At 41.0% G+C, this 22,461-nt stretch overlaps 2 protein-coding genes across 3 annotated transcripts; one reads left to right on the top strand and one right to left on the bottom strand.

The window, feature by feature from the left end:
• Nucleotides 1–3,397: 3,397 nt before the first annotated feature.
• Nucleotides 3,398–16,159, bottom strand: CEP97 (centrosomal protein 97). Of its 2 annotated transcripts, XM_028726682.2 has the most exons (11): nucleotides 16,023–16,159; nucleotides 14,280–14,422; nucleotides 12,833–12,991; nucleotides 11,916–12,017; nucleotides 11,266–11,379; nucleotides 9,489–9,655; nucleotides 8,172–8,336; nucleotides 7,774–7,907; nucleotides 5,364–6,141; nucleotides 4,818–4,893; nucleotides 3,398–4,493 (listed from the first exon to the last, which is right to left on the bottom strand). In XM_028726682.2, the coding sequence occupies exons 1-11, from the start codon at nucleotides 16,087–16,089 to the stop codon at nucleotides 3,774–3,776; spliced, it is 2,625 nt and encodes an 874-aa protein (XP_028582515.2). In that variant the 5' UTR covers nucleotides 16,090–16,159; the 3' UTR covers nucleotides 3,398–3,773. The 2 variants fall into 2 exon arrangements, with proteins under 2 accessions (XP_028582515.2, XP_028582516.2); XM_028726683.2 differs by lacking the exon at nucleotides 14,280–14,422 and having other exon boundaries at nucleotides 16,023–16,134.
• Nucleotides 16,160–16,279: 120 nt separating this feature from the next.
• RPL24 (ribosomal protein L24) lies at nucleotides 16,280–21,896 on the top strand. The gene is made up of 6 exons (XM_028726684.2): nucleotides 16,280–16,415; nucleotides 16,546–16,621; nucleotides 17,315–17,425; nucleotides 18,503–18,639; nucleotides 20,807–20,870; nucleotides 21,769–21,896. The coding sequence occupies exons 1-6, from the start codon at nucleotides 16,411–16,413 to the stop codon at nucleotides 21,847–21,849; spliced, it is 474 nt and encodes a 157-aa protein (XP_028582517.1). The 5' UTR covers nucleotides 16,280–16,410; the 3' UTR covers nucleotides 21,850–21,896.
• Nucleotides 21,897–22,461: the final 565 nt, after the last annotated feature.

Genomic DNA, 22,461 nt, shown 5'->3' with positions numbered 1-22,461 from the left:
AAAAAGTTGCTCTTCCTGTTTCATCTCCCAGTTCTCAGTCTGACATCCTGCAACAAACACCACACTGATACAACCAGCCTCGTAATTAAGTGAACCAGCTAATGCAAAGATGGCATTTGACTTTATTAAAGTTTAACTCAGGCTTTTACATATTTGACAGCTGTTCATATAAATGTAACACATCTTTTAAGGATGCAGTGATAGAAAAGGAACCAGATTGTTATGTAAATTTGAGTACTTTTAACACTTACTCTTCCTTCCCCATGACAAAACAAGAAGTTTTGTGATCCTGTTTAGTCTACATAATGCCACAATTTTTCTGCATATATATATTCCAAAGGACCCATAACCCTGCAGACTAGTCCCCCTGCCCCAAATGCTCATAATTAGCTTTTATGCTCTATGTAAGCAAAACATACTGGTATAAATTGTTCAGTATGGCAAAGCTCTGAAAGTTTACACACTGGTATATACTGTGAATGTCTTTACATGCTAAAAGCCTTTTCATTGTTACATGTCGACATCAACATACAAGCAAAATTAAATCTAAATGTATTTAATACAGTTAACTGAAAAGTGTTTGTGCATATGATTTTCAAGCTCCACTGTCAGATAAACTATCAAAATTCTGAGGATTCTCTGAAAATGTGATTTTCTGTGGCATCAGCTCTCTTACAAAATGTACCTTACATTTTGCACCTACAAAATGTATTGTCTTCCTCAGGATGCTTTTGAACAGCCTGTTGCAACCCAGTCTGGTCAGGCATTTCACCAGATTACAAGCAGAGAAAGAGTTCTCATGTTTCAAGCTGGACACGGCCAACCCATTTCACTGTCAATGAGACCGTTAGATTGCATCCAGACAATACTCCATTGTAGCATGAAAGCACTCCAGAGTAACTATTGGGCAGCCAGTGAGGCACTTGTCAAAATGTCATGACACAGGCCAGACTTTAGTAAGTGATCACAATAGCTTTGGGCAGCAACCAGTGCTGTCCATGTCCAAGCAGAACGGACTTCAAGCCATTATGTGGGGCTTACTTTTTTCTCTCTTCCCCCCCTGCAGTTCCCCCGAAAGTCCCCCCCCCCCAACCTGCTCCAGAGGTTTGGAGGTCCTCTGGGACAGATCAGGTGGGCATATGGGAAGAGAAAGCTGTATTTTACAAGCAAAGCCTGCTGAAGCGGCATTTGATTTCACCTTTGCTTTTCAGATACATGCTTTGTTAATTTAACATTCTCTTTTGAGAGAGGGGTCATTCCAGCACATCTCATGGAATTTTTTTGGACATAGAAGGAAATAGTTTAAAAATTCTAGGTATACTACAATGTTCTGTGAGAATTTTTACTTAACTGAGGCAAGGTTGCAACACTCCAAGCTTCTAAAGTGTTGAGTCATTGAACACTTGCAGCTTTCTAATGGAAGACACATTTCATTAAGCCAGCTGGAAGGCAGATGTGCTTTATTCCTTTATTCATTATAATATGCAGATATTATAATTCACAAAGATAGCTAAAAAAATGTTCAAAATTAAGCTAACTGATTTAAAAGGGTGAAGTTCAAGTGCATGCTTAAAATTATCCCATTAAAACTAAGGGGACCTAAAATACATAACTATTTGAATTGTGCCTAGTGTTTTTAGACCTCTCTCTCTCTTGCACAAAACAGGCATTTAGCCAATTAACTACTTGCCTGCAGCCCTTCTTAAGTGATGCATTGGTCCTGTGCCTACAGGAATTAATTTAATCTAATGACCTACAATCAAAACAGACAATATAAATTCCTATGGGGGGGTTATAAAATGAAAAGCAGTTATGTGGCTGTGATGTCAGTTCAAGACCCCTTAAGCAAATGCTCAAATGAAATCTATTAGATCTTACATTGCATTGCGTATCACTCCATTCTTGCATTCTAAAATACATGATGGTACACCTTGAACCGATAGGCATTTACTTTTATAAAATGTCTATCCATATGTATGTGGCAAAATAATTCCTCCATTTTTGAAGTTGACATCATTTTTCAGACAGCCACATTTGACATCATTTTTCAGACAGCAGGAGTGGCATACTGGATCCTGACCTCACCCACGGGCCACTCTGACACGTCAGCACAGCTGTGCACCAGTCAGTCACCAGTCATCATGACGACATCAGATGACATCATCAAAGTTATTGATTTGAATCCAAACCACGCCTACAAACAGACAAAGTGGGACTGTCTGTTGGCACCCATCACCTGATTAGGACTGTCCGCTTACCAAGGAACAATTGGGAATGTTCTCAAGTGTTCCTACCATCAGAAGTGGATCAGGTAGGTGTGGTTTTGTGGGAGGGAACAGCCTCATAGGCCAAATTAGGGGGCCATACCAGGCCTCCTTAGGCTCACAAGCCAGAGGTTCCCCACCACTATGCACAATCTTTGTTTAGGAATTAAACAATATTGCTTGGGTAGTGGTGGTACAAATCACTATCTCATCTGAATTCTTCCAAGTCTTATGAATAAAAATACCTATTTACCACTCATGGCCGTAACTATTCATAATAATTTTGAAAACCTGTCAAGGAGTTCACACCTGTAGAAACCAGTAAGCTCTGTGTGGGGAGAAGAGCTGTCAATCTCTTGACAGTTGCAACTGGAAAAGGGAGAGTTTCCAAGTCTCCATTAATGCAGGAAACTCCTAGATCCCATGTAGCCAATTCCCCTTCAGCAGTGAACAATTCCAACCACTGGTTTCTTACGTCCCAACCACCAATGTCTTAGGTCCCAGCTAGGGTGCAGATAATGATTTGAACCAAGACACCTCCTAAGATAAAGTGGCAAACCCTAAACTTCAGATGTTGCAGCACCAAGACATGCTTGTGCTAAAATAGCTATAGTATCCTATAAACAGTTAATAACCATGGTCATATAACCCTCACATGTTAAAAAGAATGTCTCAGCCACCTTTATTTAAGAAATTCCCCAGAATGTGCACTGGTGAAAGAGGAACAATTCTGTTATTTTGACCTTCGGAATGCACTGCTAGAAGCACTGCAACTTCCTTTCCAAGAATACTGTAGCCCTTGAAAGCTCCTAGCAAGCTCTGTGGTATCATACAGAAACTCCCCATCATGGCAAATCCTCTTAGATAAAAGACCCCTATGATAAAGGACTCTCTGATAAATGGACCTCAAGCAGCCATGTTTCTAAACTGATATTCAACTATTTCATCTTTCTTTTCTTTTTTTTAAAAAAGATGACTTATAAATGAAAAAAGGCTGGCGAATAAAATATCCAAGCTATGGCTTAGTACCTGAGTTTAAGCATACATTTTCAAACTGTTGGTCAAAATACTTAAAAATTATTGACAGTGAATGTCTTAACCTTGTATAGCCATCAGATTATAAGTACTCAATGTAACTATTTCAATTACTCCCATTGGTTTATTAAAATGAAGATAATAACACACATGTATGCTTAGTATTTTGGGGAAAGAGAACTGCTTAGTTCACGTAGTAAGGTAATAAGAAAAGTAGTTAGAGTTTTCAAAATTATATTTCATAAAAACCTGTTCAGATCACATAAAAAGTTAAGTGCATCATGTCCACTGTAGTGAAACATACTTATTACAGATTAACACAGTGTCAGTCAGAGGTTAGATTATTAGCAAAACTATTCACAACCTAAGATGCTTTAACAGCACAGGAGCACAAGTCTCCAAAAATGTATAAAAATCTCATACAAACAACAATAACAAAAACATATTAATGTGGCTTTTCTAACGGAATACCTGCTACACAGTTATGCTAACAGGAAGTGCCTGGAAAGAAGAGTCACAGTCTGTCTGTTTTCCTTCTGCCCTTTCTGCATTCAAATTGCAGATTTCTGGCTGACCAGTTCCACCTTGTCCCGATGCAAGCACCTCTTGGGAGCCTGATGTAGCATTGCATAACACATCCGGGTCTTCTGATGAGGCAGCTGTATTCGGCCTACAACTGCCTGTTCCATTGCTGCAACTTGTCTTGTCATCATTATCTAGCTGCTCAACCGATTTTAAATACTGCTGGATAAGACTACTGCTGTCTTGCTCACTGTTGAAACTCTCTTTACAACATTCCTCGTGGCCCAGTTCAATCTCCTCAGCTGCTGCAGGGCACTCGGAAAGCGAATCTTCACATGGTTTGACTGTTTTGAAAGAATTCTCTAGAGAGCCGTCACCATTTACTTCTGCCACATTTTCTCCACGGCACTGAGATTCATGAAGGCAGTTCTGGTCAGTCACACAGGAATGGAACCCAGAGTCAGGAAATTCTGGCAAGCATTTCTGATGACAAGCCTCAGTAGCTGAAACGAACCAGGTTGAACTGCCGACAGGAGAAGGTACTTGGTTTCGACCAGGCGAGTCTATATGGACCTTGAAGGGACCCAAAATGCTTGATGAAGGAGTATTCTGCTGCCGGAAAGTAGTGAGATGTGAGTTCACTGAAAGTTGCCACTCCTGGATGCATCTAACCTGCAAATACCACACAAAAGGAAATGTTATCATTTCAATTAGACTTATATGCACATCATGTGCCACCATATTTATAGTTTCATATGAAAGAGCAATATTAAGAACTGCATCCTGTGTGAGGTGACCCTTAAGCTACAATCCTATTGACACTTCCTTGAGAATAAGTCCCACTAAACTCAACAAAACTTGCTTCTGAGTAGATAGGCACTATAAATCATGTAAACTATCCAACATGGTACATATATCTCTTCAGCTTATTTGCTTAGTGAGCCATGGTTTTTATTAACACAAAGTCAAAAAATGATTTAGAAATGATATTTTTACCTGGTCCCAAAGGAATTTTACAGCTTCCTCTTGCACAAGTCTTTGAAGTTTCTCCTCATCTTTTTCCTTTCTTAATCTACATTTGGTAAACATATAAATATATATGATTTTATAAATAAATTTAAACAATTTGCTGCAGTACTTGTTATGCATTTATCAGCAGTTTGGTGGACTCTGCATGGGATCTGTATGGGTGAACTTTTCAATCTTCTGACCACAGTAAAACCCTTATTTTTAACTAATATTTTTTTGAAGAGAATTACTCTTTCTGTATATAATTATATTAATGTAATTCTTCAGAGCAGATTGTACCTTCTATTACTTCTAAGACCTTCTGAAGCTGATGGGTTATTCAATTTTCTCCCACCTTGCTCCAAACACAGAATTAGAGACATTAGAGAATTAGAGTCCCCATCAACTGAGGGCAGACGCTACACCTCCTAAACACTCCTACTGTGTTACATCGTTAGCAGTTAGATAAGTCAATATTTCTATTTAGCCTCAAAATTGTAATTACTTCCGATTTGAAGACAGCTGCCAACTTACTTGTCTACTTCTTCAGTTAAATGTATAATGTGTTCCTGCATTCTACCAAGTCGAATTTCATAACGCACTTCCTTGGCTCTGGGATGGTAGTTCCTTGTGTAAAATCCTCTCCAACAGGCTTGAATCTTGGTGGCTGCTTTGTTCATTTCTTCAAGCATATCTGACTTTTGGATTAAAGTAGCAGTTGCGCTAGAAGGCAATTCTTCTGGATATTTGGCAGGGAAAACAGTTTTGATAACACCCTCTTCTGGAGTATGTGATCGCTTGAGGTCACTGTGCTCAACATGGTCTTCAGAGGATACTTGACAACTGCTAATGCTAGCAGAAAGAGTAGCGGTGGCTGCTGACAAACTAGAAGTGGACGATAGTCCTTCCTCTTGATCTTCCTTTTGAGTTTCCACAGCCTCTGCTGATTTGATGGCACATTCCCCAAGAATCACAGAAGTCATCTCCTGCGTTCCCTTTTTATTAACCTCTTTTATAAATTCAAAGTCAGCATCCTCCATACCTTCTGTCTCAATATTAATTCTGTGTAGTCTCAGTTCTGCAGTAGTAGGAGACACTGGAGAGAGGCCAGACGCAACAGGCATAAAAGTAGACTCTGAGGATAGAAGACTACTGTTCAACTTGTCCTCGTCAGTTTGCATGTCATCCAGGTAGAGATCTCTAGAAATACTTATTTCAGTTTGCTGTGATGAGGGGAAAACATTTTTAACTGCATAGGAATGATCATCATTTGACTTTGTTGCTACCCATGTATTCTTTTTGATAACAGGTTCTGGAAAAGGGTAAGAAGACAAACACTTAACTAGACAGTAACATAACCATTTAGGTCTCCCCTGTATACCTGAGGAACCTCTGTAGAGCATGACTGAGTGACCCCCCACTTCCTGCTAGCCATCACCTTAGTATGCAACATGTCTGTCCATTCCATTAATTGGATGAAAGGTGGGATTGTCAGTACCATGAGCATCTGCAGGGATGCAGAGGTGGGGAAAGAGCTTAACACTGTCTGATGGGAGTCTTCTCTTGTGCTATGGGCAATAGAGCATCTTGGAAGCCTGCTTCCAACATGCCACCACACACTAATATGACCAAGGGCCATATAAATCAACAGGCTTGATGAAATGGCTAGGGTCACCAAGGAATAGGCCAGGGATTGGCAAGGCTTACTGGGCATGGGCTCGATCACTCCTGCGGAGAACCTCCGTGGGCCGGGCCGGTGCAGCGTGACACTGGAAATTGCGCCTGTGCAGAAGCGATTTTCAGCTTCTGGGCACGCACAGAAATTATTTCCGGCACCGCAGACATGCGTAGATGCGATTTCCGGAGCCGCAGAAGAAAGTCCGGCGCCGCACCGGTTTAGCGCAGCATGCGGGGACTCACCAAATGGGCGGCTCAGTTTGGGGGCGGCTCATGTGCCGGTTAAGCGACTCTTATGGGCCACTTAGGTTGCCGACCTCTGGAATAGGCTAAACTCTCACCTCAAGAGGTGTCTTTGATTGTCGTTCTTTAGGCTTTCACCCGTAAAAATGCATGGTTGCCAATGAAATTAAAGTTCATCCACCCTACCTTTCTCCAACAAATGTGTGGAGAATGCATGGAGAATACCCATGCATTGGTGGGTATAAAGCCAAGGCTGCATTAAGCAGGAAGGAGTTAGGAGTTACTTATTACTGCATAGCTGCAGAACAGAACTGTATACAGTGGAACCTCGGGTTGCGAACGTGATCATTGTGGGAGGCACGTTAGCAACACGCAGTGTTCAAAACCCGCAGCATTGCGTCTGCACACACACGGGTCGCAATTCTGCGTGATTTAGCACTTCTGTGCATGCACTGAAAGCTGGAAGTAACCCGTTCCAGTACTTCCGGGTTCGGCGCAATGCGCAACCAGAAAACGCATAACCTGAAGCGTCTTTAACCCAAGGTATCACTGTAGTATTGAGCTGAAGTAAGTGAATGGATCTCTCTGTCTATTTGGATCTACAGTTTAACCTGTAAGATCAGATAATAGTTCATGATGCACTAGGATCCCTTAAGTTTATGTAGATAGTGTGTTTGACTTATCTTGTATTTTGATACAATAAACACTCTACACTCTGGAAAGGCTGACAACGGGAGAGCAAGAAGAGTCCAATGCTCTGCAGGACTACCCTGCTAGAGCTGAGCATGCTCTGCTGATCACATTGGTCAAGGTGTGATATCATAAACACTATCTCTGTCTAACCCAGAATCCCGGTCTTTAGAACCCTTTCCCCTTTCAATTTCAACTCCTAGTTCCCTAGTTTCATTATTTCAAGTCATAAGGTTCTGCCATCCTCTCTCTCCACCAGCTCCTGCTGGATATCAGTATATTAGACAATGGGCTCATCATCACAAATAGTATTACAGAAACACATGAATCTTACCACTTTCAGTCATTATTTGTGGCCTGTGAACAGGGCTGTTTGGCTCACTGGTAGCAGGCTGCCCTTTATGCAAAGTTGAAGATACAGGTGGCTCATCAGCTTGGCTTTGGTACATCAGTTGCCTCTGGTGCAACCTAAAGACAAGGAGTTGAGACTGGTTTCGTTAAAACATCAATGCCAGAGTGGCTCTAAACCAACAACAAAATATCAGCCAAGAGCCTGGTGCACAAGTCTTTCTGCAAACCAGTTCCTTTGAGTCCAAAACAACAACAATTAGGGTTGATAGTGCCGGGTCTGAAGCTGTCAAGATTAACTAGTTATCCTTTTATTCTTTCTGCCACAAAATAACAATTACTTTGTTAAAATTCCCAACTGTTGACAACAGATAATGTTCTTACCTTTGCTTATGTAGTATTTTTTCCAGTTTAGCATCCTCTGCAGTTTGGAGCCCAAACATACTAGTAAGAGGACAAACACTGGCAAGATACTGTACTAATTGAATGTGCTGGCCTGGCCGAAATGATCTTCCCTTTCCTTGACTGTAAAGCCATTCTGCTTTCAAGCTAGAGGGAAGAACAATCACCTTGAAAAGAAATATTCTTGGTGAACATTTATAAAATGCTTTTGCACAAAACACTGTGCAATAAAAATAAAGAAAGAGTTTAACCAAAATTGATAAGAAACACCATGCCCAAATGATCAGGGTGCCAAAACAGAGTCTCACAACATCACTTTCTGAAATTGACCATTGTGAAAGGACTGGAACCACCACAAAACAGTGTCTGCCAGCCCAGAATGATGGTATCAATCGCCACAGAGAGGTTTAGCAAACCAAGGAAAAACTACTCCCCTTTTCTGTCTCCTTGCACAGCAGTTGCCTGCCAAAGTGATCCAAGCTGACTCAGTTTCAACTCCAGGTCCAAAACTGGTTTGAACGTATGTAAAATTGAAGCCTATGTAATCCATTTCCTCCAAGGACCCCTGGAGCTAAGAAGCCACCACACACTTAAGAACCTTGCCCAATAATGGCATATTGGAGTCTTGGAGGAAATTATCCAGTGGGATCCAGAGGGGGGTCCCCCTACCCTGACCAAGGTCCCACAACAGCTATTCTAAGTCTGGATGGTAATCACTCCGTACTCCAATAAGTCATTTACCACTCTTACGCTGCCAACCAGACCTCATCTGGCTTCTTTAATCAATCAAGGTGGGCAAAGATCCAGTGCACTAGTGGACAATTTCTTACTATTTTTATTATTATTAATTATTATTATTGTTATTATTATTTGAATTTATATACCGCCCTATACCCAGGGGTCTCAAGGCAGTTCACAGAATATTACAAAGATGTTGTCTACATTCTACGGTTGTATAAATTTATCAAAACAGGAGATACCAAAGCTACATCACTAGGATCTACTATTCCACTGACATCTAAGACAGAATGGATGATAGTGATTTTATTCTCAGTGTCTAACAAAGTTGACACAGCAGCAGATGGGTAATCCAACTCAAAATAGACTCACAATAACTCTGCTGGATGATTGTAGATGCAATGGGGGTGGAATAAAATAACAGCAATAGCAAATGTGGTTTTTTTACACCGTAAGCAAAAGTAGCCAGTAATGAAATTAAATTTAATAATATACAAACATACAGAATAATATGCTACTTCCATTTAATCAGATTCAATCCAGTGACCTTCAGTTTCTTACCTTTCTTTCTGAGATATCACATAGCCATCAAGGACTTTAAGATTGAGACACCAACTGACAATATATGGCCTATAATCAAATCCTGGGATGGAAGGTGTGGCCATCACACAGGGATTGTTCATTATTGACAGTTGCTCTAGCTCAGTAAAGGAAGCCAAGAACGAAATCTGAAAGCAAACAATAGCTTTGTTGATTAATTGAAATTTTCCTGTGCTCAGCAATTTGCTTTCATGGGATAAACAACAGCATGGCACATTCAGCCACATTTTTCATACACAATGAGCTATTTGAGGGAGGAAAGAAGAAAAAAATGACTTGCTCCTTTCCATTCAGAGCAGCTCTTTTCTTTTTGTTCTGTGTCTCAAAACTTACATTGTTTGTAATGGATTTTTTCCCAGAGATTAGCTTAGCAGTACATAAATTAATGCTACTACTCACCAATATGCAACCTACAGCCCTAATCTAGTTCAATTCCCTGTCCTCAAACAGAATAGCACGTACCTAAGATTTTCTCAATAGATACCAATCAAAGCTTTTTAACCTATTGAATGGGACTATGCATGGTCATAATCATATTGACGTCCCAAAGCATAAAAGATTTTGCTTAATTACAAAACATTCACAATATATAGGAATCAAAATTTCAGAATACTTTAGAGTTCAGACACTGACAACCCTTGTCTAGACCTGAAATTGACATTGGTTAAGGGGAGAGGGCATGAAAAATATTTGGAGAGAGAGAAAAAGGTTTAAATATTTTCATAAGGACATCTGATGGCTTCAGATAATGAGGAGATTCAGGAAGTTAGCATTCCGTTTGGTTGCTGTTGCAGGAGAGCAATAATTAATAAGGGGCAGCAGAGTCCAACTGCTGTTTGACACTTCTTACCCTCAAATCATCTTTTAGTTGTAGGAGGCAGTTATGAGTTACCGGTCTCTGCAGCCACAGCAGGTGCTATGATACTCCCATGGTTTGACTTTACCCCTGGAGGTGCTCTCCACTGTCTCTCGAGACAGACGGATGCCAGAAACCACATGGAGGGAGAAGTGGAACAGAAAGGTTCACTTGATCTATTCACCTGGGAGACTGGCTGCCATTTGGGTCCTTTCCTACCTGAACCATTTGCATTCATGCTGCCAATTATGAGAGCTATCTAATGTTAGGAAATGGGGCCTCTACCATTTCACCTCCTCCTTTGCTTTTGGGTTGGATCTATGTGGCTTTCAGCCTGCAGACAGGAGCTTTTTAGTCTTTGTACAGTGCTTTATACATTTTATGTACTTTAACACTGATTTGTTGTTGTTGTTGTTATCAACAGATTCAGGCAGGGACACTGTACAACAGGCATAGGCAAACTCGGCCCTCCAAATGTTTTGGGACTACAACTCCCATCATACCTAGCTAACAGGACCAGTAGTCAGGGATGATGGGAATTGTAGTCTCAGAAACATCTGGAGAGCCGAGTTTGCCTATGCCTGCTGTACAACAAAGAAACTTAATGTGAATTACTACCAAAAGAGAATGTGTCCCTCATAATGCCTTTTGTCTTTCTGGAGTAAATGTTTAATAATGGCTAATTATTATTGTTTATTTGCTTTAGTAGCTGACACTGCGCTACCACCAGCTACTTTGTATGGAGTCCCATATTGTTATGGATACAAGTAGGAGACTAAAATTGTAGTGAAGGAAACTTAGCTGAATATAAGACAAAGTTGCAAGTAAAGCATTCTCAAAATATGTACAGAATTCAGTTTTGTAGGCAAATGGTATTCTTACCTCATTCAAGTCTCTGATTTCATTTTCTGCCAATGAAAGAATACCCAGGCTTTGAGGCAAGCAAGCAGGTGCTGTACGCAAGGATGTTATGATATTTCCATGCAGTAACAGAGTCTTAAGAGACAGAACAGGAGAAAGATGCAACATGTACTCATTTGTTTAAATAACATATAAGAATTCCTTCAAACACTCAAAAAGGTCTGTGTAATATCATTACTAAATATGCCTTTGTTAAATAGTGCAAACATAAAATTTAAAATGACTGGCAATATAGGCTTAAAAAAATATTAAAGGAAATGTTTTAGCAAAAAGGCATTTGCCTTTGGTTTAAGTGGAAGCTAGTTTACACCTTAATTCTAGTGAAACTAACTGACAAATTAGCCATGACTTTCCCTTAATTTCAGTGGGTCTAAAATGTGACTAACTTCCTTCAGTTTTAAAGGGATTGATAGCTCAGAACTTTAGCATTACACTTGAAAGAGCTGTACAGCACAATCCTGTTCATGTTTACCCAGAAGTAAATCCCACTGAATTCAGTGGAACCTAATTCCAGACAAGTGGTTGTAGGACTGCAGCCTTAATGAAAAACAGCCCTCTACTCTCAAGCAAAGAAAATAATTCAATCCAACCAGCAACTGAACAGCATTCACCTTTAACAATAATAGCTTGGAGATATCTCCTATCTGGGATATATTGTTGTCCGACAAATCAAGATGTTGAAGAGATGTGCAGGTATTGATCTGGTCTATAGTCTACAGGAAGAGAAAATATTTTGTAGCATTATGAAACATCATAAATTATGCATGTTTCTGAACAAACCATCCACAGAAAGAGATTGCATCAGCCATAGAACTTCCTCCTAAAAGTGAACACTGTCTTAAACTAACACCTATTTTTTAAAGCAGGATTGGGGCAATAAAGGAGGAGAAATGTGATGGCTATGGGGGCAGGAGAAGTATAGAGAAATAAAGTAAAAGGGACACACAGGTAGGATGAGGATGTGATGCAGACTGCTCTGCCAACAGCAGAAAGACAACATTTAGTTTTTGAAACCACTGAAAGACAACACATTTTACTTTTTTTTAGGGAAGCAAACACATTCTGGTTTTAAAATATGACACCTATTTAAAACATTTGCACCTTGCTTTTCCCTATAAATGTTCAAGGTGGTTCACAACAAGAACCATAAGATATCACAAAAATTAAAGATAAAACATAGTAACTAAACAAAATAGCAAGCCAAGAGATTAAAAACAGTTAAGACGGTAACAATGAAATTTCATATACCCCCCCCCATAAAAGCCCTCCCCTTTCCAAGAGCAGCATATATCTTTTAAAAATGAAAACTTTTTACATCGCAGCAGGTGGTCAATGAGAAGGAGAACCAAAGAAGATTGTGGGATTGTGGGAGAAAATGGAAAAAAAATCCGGTCTGGGTGTGACAGCAGAAAAGGTCATTTCCCCTTTTCCACTGAAATGTGAGTTCAGAACTGACAGGAGGACCTCTTAGTGTGGTGGGAAACTCATAAGAGGAAGCAGTTCTTCAGAATTATGGTATTAAGTTTACCTTCAAGTTATTTCCGGCCAGGTTCAGCCATTCCAAATGCACCAGATCCTTCAGTCCCTCTACACAGCCAATACTGTTGTGAGGCAAGTTTAATACTCGAAGCTGAGTCAGCTTTGCTACACCCATCATCCGCACCAACCGATTGTTGGCTACTGACAACTGCAAAATAACAGAGCAAAGAAAGGCCTCACTGAGGTAGGACTCCTAAAATATTTTTCTGGGAGGAAGGCCCATTAAACTCAAAGCAGCTTAGTTCTGCATATAGGATTGAGCTATTCAGTCAGCAGAATGTAAGACAGTAATGATATGGGTTCTGACTTCACAGTCTAATTACAACCTTTTCTATACTATTCGCATGTAGGTCTTAGAATGTTCAAATTAAAAACAATGAAAGAACACAGAAGAATTTACAGAAACAATATAAAAAGCAATGAGAAGGGGTTAAAAGTCATTTAAGGCATGAGAGGATGGACCTCCCCTGTTTCCTTGAAGAATAAAGGCAGTACAGTGGTGCCCCGCAAGACGAATGCCTCGCAAGACGGAAAACCCGCTAGACGAAAGGGTTTTCCGTTTTGGAGGTGCTTCGCAAAACGAATTTCCTATGGGCTTGCTTCGCAAGACGAAAATGTCTTGCGAGTTCCTGCAGGGTTTTTTTCCTCCCCCCCCCTTCCCCAAGCCGCTAAGCCGCTTATCAGCTGATCCGCTAAGCCGCTTATCAGCTGATCCGCTAAGCCGCTTATCAGCTGATCCGCTAAGCCGCTTATCAGCTGATCCGCTAAGCCGCTTATCAGCTGATCCGCTAAGCCGCTTATCAGCTGATCTGCTAAGCCGCTAAACACCTGATCGCTAAGCCGCTTAACAGCTGATCCGCTAAGGCGCTTAACAGCTGATCCGCTAAGCTGCTAAACCGCTTATCAGCTGATCCGCTAAGCCCGCTAATCCGCTAATAGCGCTAATCCGCTAATGGGCTTGCTTCGCAAGACGAAAAAACTGCAAGACGAAGAGACTCGCGGGACGGATTCTTTTCGTCTTGCGAGGCACCACTGTATCAGGTTTAAATGTCTGGAGAGGATGTTCCACAGGAACTCATCTCCGAGAGCTACCCATATTGTCAGTAGGCCAGGTCCTCAGAACAGGGCCTTTAAAGCAGATGTTAGCTGGCAGCCAGGTTTGTGGAAGTTCAGGAGGTTCATTAAATAACTACCTCCCAAGCCACTAAAGGCACCAGAGGACAGACCTCTTTTGTTGCTTAAGAGAGTAAAGGCAGCACCAAGTGTATATGGTTGGAGAAGAAGTTGCATAGTGCTCTGAAGCTAAACAGAAGAGAATGGACTTTAAATATATATTTAACTTCACCCAAAATTATTTTCCTATGCTTTTTCCTTTGAGTATAAAGCAAGGATAACCTAACAAGCACAGAACTGTATCACAGACACATGGAACTAACCTGCATCAGGTTCTTGAAGCTCTCCAAGTGCTCCAATTTAATTAGCTGGTTTTTATCCAAAATCAAAGTATGTGTATCTGCATCACAAGCCAAAGTTGAACCCAATTTCTGTAAACCCTGGCCTGACCAATTAATTAATGAACCTAAGAGAAAAGAAAAAAATGGAAGTTTTAAAAAATGCAAAACTGGGGAAAGGTACATAGTAGTCAGGTTTGAATTTCATTTTAAACAAGTGTTTAAAATTAAACTGCAGTTTCATGTGAGCACATTCTTTACTCCTCCCCATTCCTGATGCTGCCACTAGAGAGGAAGCCCATCAGAGGCTGGCTTCCTGTTACATGCAACCAGTGTTTCAGGTTCATTTCCTTCAATTATTGGGAAGCCAAGGTGATGTGGAGGCAGTGGCAACCAGACTGGGAGAGTATTGACTCATGAACAAGCACATTGTACAAACACACTGCTTGTTTGCATTAAGCCATAGTTAAAGTATGATTTGATGTGATGCACAAACCAGCTAAAGCTTGGAAAATTCAATTTTTTTATATATTTGGAAAAAGGTTTAAGAGAACGTTCACCATAAGCAACATATTTAGCAATAATGTCAAAGTACTCTAATCTTAGAAGCCACTGTGAATTCTCTCTCAATTCTGTATATTTATATTTAAATGTAAAAGTGATAATAGAAAAAAAATGAAACTTTATCCAATTATTTTTTTAAACAGAGCATTAGTATCAAAAATCAAGTTTTATCAGTATACAAAGGCTGCTATGGAAAGCCACCACTTAAATGGGTGTGGGTGGTCTGGCTCATTCATCCGGCTGCATTTCCGTAAGGCCAATCTGCTTTGGTGGAATCTAGAAAATACATCCTACTAAAGGGCTGTTTTGAAATGTGAACTCCCACTTCCCAAGGAGGACTTATATGTTCAAAATGTGCCAGGAATCAGCTTGCTAATAAGATACATTCTACATATGTTAATTTCCTTCTACTTCTAATTACAGGATATTTCTGCAAACTTAAAATAATAGTATGTTAATCCCTTTCCTTGTGTGAAAAAAATGCTGTGCAGTATTGTGTTCTTTCTTGGGTGATAAAAATGTGTCATGTTATTATAGCTAGTTGTTGTTTTTTTCCTGAGAAAGCCTTATAATGTAACTCGGGAATCTAAGTTTCAGCAAACTCTTTCACGGTGGAATCGTTCTCTGACTCTGAGCGATGCTGGCAACTAATACCAGAGCACCCTTCAAAATGCTAGCCAGATAACATGGGATTATTCCATGACAGCAGCACCCTGCATGCCAACCATTGTCCTGTGTGTTTTATATGGCAGGCTGCACCTGCCCATTAGGCGCCTGCTTATGGATCGGGAATAGGAGAAGATAGGTTTGGACGCGCGTCCCTTTCCCTTCTGCAGGTTTTCGTGCCAACGAAGGGACAGCAGAGCTTCTAGCCTCTCCTCTGACCGGCCCTGCAAGGTTTCAAAAAGCACCCACTCCCCACAATAGAGAAAAAGAGAACTGTGTTACGCAGGGCCCTCTGGGATTTAGAGTCCAAGGCAAAACAAACTCGGGACGTTAACAAAGATACGCGGCGAGGAAAAAACTACGGCCCCCACAAGGCACCGCGCGGCAGCCCCGCAACGGTCCAAGCCTTGAACAGAGTCTTCCCAACTTGGATAAAACACACACAATGAGGCGGGGAGGGACAGGGGACGCCTTTAGGCACCGCGACCCGCTCCGTACCTTCCCTGACGCCCATGGCTGGCTTAGGCGCCTCCGTTTTCGCCGCCGCCGCTGGTGCCGCCGCCATACTTCCCGCTTGCTCGCAACGCTAGGCAACCGGGCGGGCTCTGGACGCTGATTGGACGGTGAAAACCACTGAGGGAAAAAACAATTTTCAGAAATAGCAGGTGGCAATAGAAGGCTCTGAAGGGGCCGCGGCGTCGCGAAGAGTGATTTTTTCGAGCATTTTAGGAAATAGACGAGCCTCCGGAGAAAGCGCACCGCTTCCCATCATGCACCGGCGCAGCTCCCAGGGTGCCCCGCGCGAGTATAGAATCCGGTTTCCCATGATCCTCTCTTTCTCTTCGCCGCTGGAGTTGCCTGTGAGGGAGCTCCCGCAGCCGCCATTATGAAGTAAGGACCGGTGCCCGGCTCTAATCCGGTGCCATCCTTCGCTTGGAGAGCCTGGAGTGGGTTGGGTGGCGGGGGATGCTGGCCTCGCTAATCTTTTTCCCCGTTTCGCGTTCTCTTTCTCGCAATGCAGGGTCGAGTTGTGCAGCTTCAGCGGGTACAAGATCTACCCAGGCCATGGCCGTCGCTATGCGCGTACGGACGGCAAGGTAAAGAGGAAATAAGGGGCAGAGGAATTGGGAGTAGCAGCGGGCTTGGCTAAGCCCTGGAAGTAGTCAAGTGGGAACTAATGGTGTCCCAGATTCTTTATGGTATAATGTGATATTTCATGAGGGAGAGGAGCTGCTGTTGACTCGAGGACTTGCAAACTGATCTAAAACTGTCTTAACCTACGAGACTGATATTTTTGTGTTACGGGAGGATTATAATGGTTTCTAAATGCTGTAAGTTTCCTTTTTCTATTCCTGAAGTGAAATTGGAGAATAAATAAGAATAAATAACAAGAACAACTAAAGTCCGAATAACAATCTGATTCATTCTATTTGCGTGAAAGTATTTGGCGATGTTATAAATAGAATTGAGTCCATTTGGCCAGTATGTGTGTGACTTTTTACACCTTATGGTAGTTAAAATGTTGGTGGCTTAGCATTTGAATAGGATAAATAGTACATGGCAGTATCGTATATTTCTATTCGCTCAGTAGGGCTGAGAAGGTCTGGAAAGGGGTTAATTTAACCTACGATTTGCTATTAAAACTGAATTACTGTTTCGTGAATTCATGCACGTCTAAAAAGTGTGTCACCAACATGAAAAGTTTGGAAAGCTTGTGAGCCTACATCTGGTACATAGTACTGTATGTGTGGCATGTAAAGTAAACACTTAAAATGAACTCAATGTTTCAGGTTTTCCAGTTTTTGAATGCAAAATGTGAGTCTGCATTCCTTTCCAAGAGAAACCCCCGTCAGATCAACTGGACTGTTTTGTACAGGCGGAAGCACAAGAAAGGACAGTCGGTAAGTATGTTGTGCCTCATAAATGGACAAGGGGTTATATATATTTAAATGCGCTTATGTAGCAGCTTAGCATGTAGCATGATCTGCTCAGTTAGTCTACGGTGTTTTGTGGTAGTGTCTGGTTTTCACATAAGAGCTCTTTTGTGATGACTGAAAAGTGAATATTGTTTTGAGATAGATGGTGATAAAAAATAATACAGTATTAGGACATTGCTTTAGAGGAAAGAGGCTGATCTATTAATTGAAGTTGGTGACTACGGTTGGAAATGGTTCTTTTTAAGTTTTTTGCCTCCTGTAGCAAATGTTTTCAATAATGAACTCTTGTGGCTAGTTCATTGAAAAAGCAGAGAACTGCTTGGTAGCACAATCCTGTACATATATATTCTGAAGTATGTTCAGTCTTAAAGTCAGAGAAAAATAACCAACATAACTCGGTGTTATTTAGAGAATATGTGAGCTTTTATGCATTCTTTGTGACAGATTTATATTGGAATCACCCTTTGATATATCCATATTTTGTCTGAAATAATTAGATGATAAAGCAGTGTCCATTAAGCACTCCTCTGGGAACGTGAAATAGACCTTAAATCTAGAAAAATTCAATGTGATTTTTTATTTATATTAAAAGATTTGCACCTTGCCTTTCAAGTTGGATAACAAATATAGCAACAGAATAGAAATGATGCCATATAAAAATGAATTGCAACATCAATACCCTGAGTTCAAATGATTGATTCCACAAGCTGTACTTTTTTTAGAGGTGGATGCATTTGAAGCTTAAACTGGGAGAGAATAGGTCAAAATATGTCAATGACTAATAGCAAAGAAATCGTAGCAGTTATTTAGAAGTGTAGTGTATGGACTTACGTTATCAGGCTCTTCAGAGGTTTATGAAAAAGGTGTGTTCCCAATAGTGAATAGATTTTTTTAGTAGAGTAAGCCCTCAATTTTGGGTGTAACGGCGGGTGGGATTGCCAAAATTCCCAGATAGAGCACCCCTCTTTTTTGCCAAGTGTGTAAAGCTGAATGTGCACAAGTTGCAGGCTCTTACTGTATTTCTCTTTCTTCATTGCTTAGGAAGAGGTACAAAAGAAACGTACCCGCCGTGCTGTCAAGTGCCATAGGGCAATTACAGGTGCCTCTTTGGCTGAAATAATGGCCAAGAGAAATCAAAAGCCTGAAGTGCGAAAAGCCCAAAGGGAACAGGCCATTAGGTGAGTAATTATAACATTTTATTGGTTTCTATTTTTACAAGAATGCCATTATTCTAAAATTTGTTTATTTTACTTAAAAAGTATGCTTTTAATACATAGATATTTTGTGGGGATGGGGTGGAAACAAAAGATAAACAAACCATGCAATATTAAAACAAGTTCACTGACACAAAGGCAATTAAACCACCAGCGAATTCAGCCAAAAAACCTATTTTCTGTTTTCATTGTGATCATTGTTTCAATGTAAACAGGAGACACCTCGTAGAATATCCATTTTTGACAATTGGGTTAAATATTGGTTAGCCTGCATTAAAAAAATGGGATTGCCAGGATCTTGTTCACTCCCTAACGATGAGTACTTGTCTCCAATACCATGCTGAAGTATGGAGACATTCCCAATTCCTTGCCCCAACCTCGAGCAGGGCTGGGGTTCATCCATTCTACACCAGTTTCAAAACATTTGGAGCCCTCACAATGGACAATGCAACACAGGCTATCTTTAGTTCTCCTCCCATGTTTAGGGTCTTGGATAATCCCCAAAGCCGTCTATATCATTTTCGAGTGTCAGATGTAAAAGTAGTGCAGTGAAGTAATTAGCCTTGTTTTAATTTTTGTGTATTTATTTTATAAAATGAATATACTTATTGATGATAAGAAAAATAAGTCAAAGCAGTTATTATGCTTTGTGTAAAATGGTACAATAAGAAGTAATTCATTTTATGACCTGGTCTTTGCATTTAGGAGATGGGGTAGGCAGTTTCAGATTTCAATGCTCCACTTTTTTTTTTTAAAGAAACTGTAAAGAGAGCTAAACAGAGCTGGGAAAGTTTCTTCCCTCAGTTTGCAAGGAAGTGCTCAAAAATGGGGTTGCCTACCTATAGTCAGGAATAGTCTTGCCCAGAGGTTTTCCACCTTTGAGTCCATGGCTCCCTTACCCAACTACCTTCTTTCTGCAGCACCCCTGTGGGGCTCAGGAGCCCAGTTATGTCACCCCTTGCCTGCAGAGCTGGCAGGCTCTCAACCTTTTTCGAACACCCTCCCTTGTGGAGTGTTCCTTTAGCCTCCTCTCCTTGAGAGTCCTCTGGGCAGCCGCTGCTGCTGCTGCCCCTGGTCTCTGAACACATACACACACACACTGCCCAAAGAGAGGTGCTTCCTCACACTGCCTCACAAGGGCCTGGGGAAGAGGATGCCCTCAGCCTTTGTGGCCCAGTGGAGACTGGCCAGAGGTGAATGTGAGGCTAGCGGGGGCTGCCAGACCTGCATGGCGGAAAGGCTCCCCTTCAGCACTGGGCACTCAGCTCCCAGGCAGGCCTTGCACACAGCAAGCACAAGAAAAGCTAGCGTGGGACCTGCCTGGCCTTCCAACATTCCCAACAGCAAGGGCTGGCTGGGCTTGCTCCTAGCAACCAGCATCCCCTGGCCAGACCCAGAGGCATCATTTGCCTGGGGAGATTGTAGCCAGGGCTGCTGCAACAGTCAGCCATCTAAGCCTTGGGGAGGCAGAGACACAAGAGGGCATCAGAGAAGGAAGGGAAGGAAAGAGGGATAGGCCAGTGTTCCTCATGGCATGCCTTAACATCCTTCAAGGCACCCCAGGGTGCCACGGCATACTGGTTGAAAACCACTGGCCAATACTGCCACCTCATTCTGCTGTATTTGAAGATGAAGCCTATTTCTTAATCCATTCTGGAATGTGAAAGCAATGAATAATAATAATATAAATTTATTTATTTATTTATACCCCGCCCATCTGGCTGGGTTTCCCCAGCCACTCTGGGCGGCTTCCAACCAAATATTAAAAACAATACAGCATCAAACATCAAAAACTTCCCTAAACAGGGCTGCCTTCAGTTGTCTTTTAAAAGTAAAATACTTGCTTATTGCCTTGACATCTGATGGGAGGGCGTTCCACAGGGCAGGTGCCATTACCGAGAAGGCCCTCTGCCTGGTTTCCTATAACCTCGCTTTTCGCAGCAAGGGAACCGCCAGAAGGCCCTCGGCACTGGACCTCGGTGTCCAGGCTGGATGATGGGGGTGGGGATGCTCCTTCAGGTATAAAGGACCCATGCCGTTTAGGGCTTTAAAGGTCAGCACCAACACTTTGAATTGTGAATTGTGTATTTATTCTTAACACAAAGTCTGTTCCTGTAAATATCATTTACAGAGCTGCCAAGGAAGCAAAGAAGGCTAAGCAGGCTACTAAGAAAACTGTACCCTCCACAACAAAGGTAATGTTTACCCAAAGAATGGCTAAAGATGAGAAGTTGTGTGTGCTTTCTGAGTTTCCTCCTAATAGTTCTTTAAAACTCCAAAAGCAAGATATGACCTTTAAATTTAGCATTTTTCTGTGTTGCATAATAATCCCATGAAAATATCTGTTCCAATTAATTTGCTGAATCCCTTGCACCATCCCATTTTTTATTATTTCCTGCCTTTCAGGATTTTGTACATTGGGGTTCCTTCTGTTATCCTTTGAGAAGCCCTGTTAGCTAAGGCACAAAAGATGACACAAGTAGTCCTTCTAAGCCCAGAATTCTAACCATTACATCATGTTGGGGCTCTGTTCCGTGTAAACATGCATAGGAGTAGACTATTAAGAAACCATTTGGCTGTCCTATTTTTACCTAAATTTATTTATTAAGCATATTTGTAATTGTCCTGCATCATGTCTATCAGGGCACAAACATAATCGAAAAATAGTAGTTCATTAATTGCTGTGAAGCAGGTAAGTGTCATATAGCCATGAGTATTGGTAGCACATGGGTCTCATTCCTATCTCTAGCTATGCAAAGTCAACACTTGAGTGATCCTTTCCATACAGGGAACAGCCACAGTAAGCTTTAAAAGAATTAAAGTGAAAGTTAGACTGTTGTCTGGTTGATCCTCAGGTCTGCCAGTTTATTCAAGGGGTATAGCCCACATTCTCCTATGTTACTTCCATTGGTTGGGAATAATATAATAGTGTGGGGTTGCCTTCCTTTATTGTCCCTGTTAAACAGCAGGCATGAATTTGTATTTTCACTTTAAACCTGATATTTCCCTTTGTGCATTCACAATTATTGACCTAATTTACAGTGATAAATAACCAAGTAGCATATTCTCATTCATTCTTTTTTCTGTTCATAGGCACCTACAAAGGCTGCTCCAAAGCAAAAAATCATGAAGCCGGTAAAAGTTTCTGCTCCTCGTGTTGGTGGAAAACGCTAACTTTTTTGACTGCTTTGGTTACATGAAATAAACATTTGACATGTAAACTCTGTTTCTTGGTCACTTCTGGGGATTTTGTGTAATTTTCTTACCTTAAATATTAAAAGTTATTTATACGTCATTAATGACTAGAAAGGTGGGCATAATGGCTAGAATGATAGGCAAGGATTTTTGTGGGGGGAAGCTAAAAATGCCTTTTGTAAGACAGTTAAGAAATGCTAGTGTTTATTTTGTTACAATGCAAAAAGATGTTGGGGAACATTTATTTAAGAAAAATAAAAGAAAAACATTTAAATTATCAATTTAATAACTGGTATTTAAAAACATTCAAAAGATGAGTAAAATCCAATGGTAGCTAGAAAGAAAACAAGTAACATTCCATTTGTATTCAAACACACCTTGATTGATTCACCTTAAATTCTACTCCACTTTACGTTCTCCCTGTTATCTCTGCCTTCCTTCAGTGTTTCATGTGAATCTAAAATCCACTGCAGAATTGATAAATTTAACTCAGATTTGCTGTCCATACTGCTTCATGTTTTCTAAACAATGGTGCAAATTTGACCACAAAACAAGTATTCTAAAAACAGACAACCTCTCAAGTGGTGGGAG

The sequence above is a fragment of the Podarcis muralis genome, chromosome 4 (assembly GCF_964188315.1).
Source record: "Podarcis muralis chromosome 4, rPodMur119.hap1.1, whole genome shotgun sequence".
NCBI classification, from domain to species: domain Eukaryota; kingdom Metazoa; phylum Chordata; class Lepidosauria; order Squamata; family Lacertidae; genus Podarcis; species Podarcis muralis.
This window is presented reverse-complemented; position numbering and strand designations above follow the sequence as displayed.

Excerpts from the sequence above, each read along its gene's own strand:
- CEP97 (XM_028726682.2), bottom strand. The coding sequence starts at position 16,089 with ATGGCGGCGGCACCAGCGGCGGCGGCGAAAACGGAGGCGCCTAAGCCA. Across the intron at positions 8,337-9,488 it reads GTGATATCTCAGAAAGAAAG|CTTGAAAGCAGAATGGCTTT; the intron begins GTAAGAAACTGA and ends TCTTCCCTCTAG. Across the intron at positions 4,894-5,363 it reads TTAACTGAAGAAGTAGACAA|ATTAAGAAAGGAAAAAGATG; the intron begins GTAAGTTGGCAG and ends TACCAAATGTAG.
- RPL24 (XM_028726684.2), top strand. Across the intron at positions 17,426-18,502 it reads AGCACAAGAAAGGACAGTCG|GAAGAGGTACAAAAGAAACG; the intron begins GTAAGTATGTTG and ends TTCATTGCTTAG. Across the intron at positions 18,640-20,806 it reads CAAAGGGAACAGGCCATTAG|AGCTGCCAAGGAAGCAAAGA; the intron begins GTGAGTAATTAT and ends TATCATTTACAG.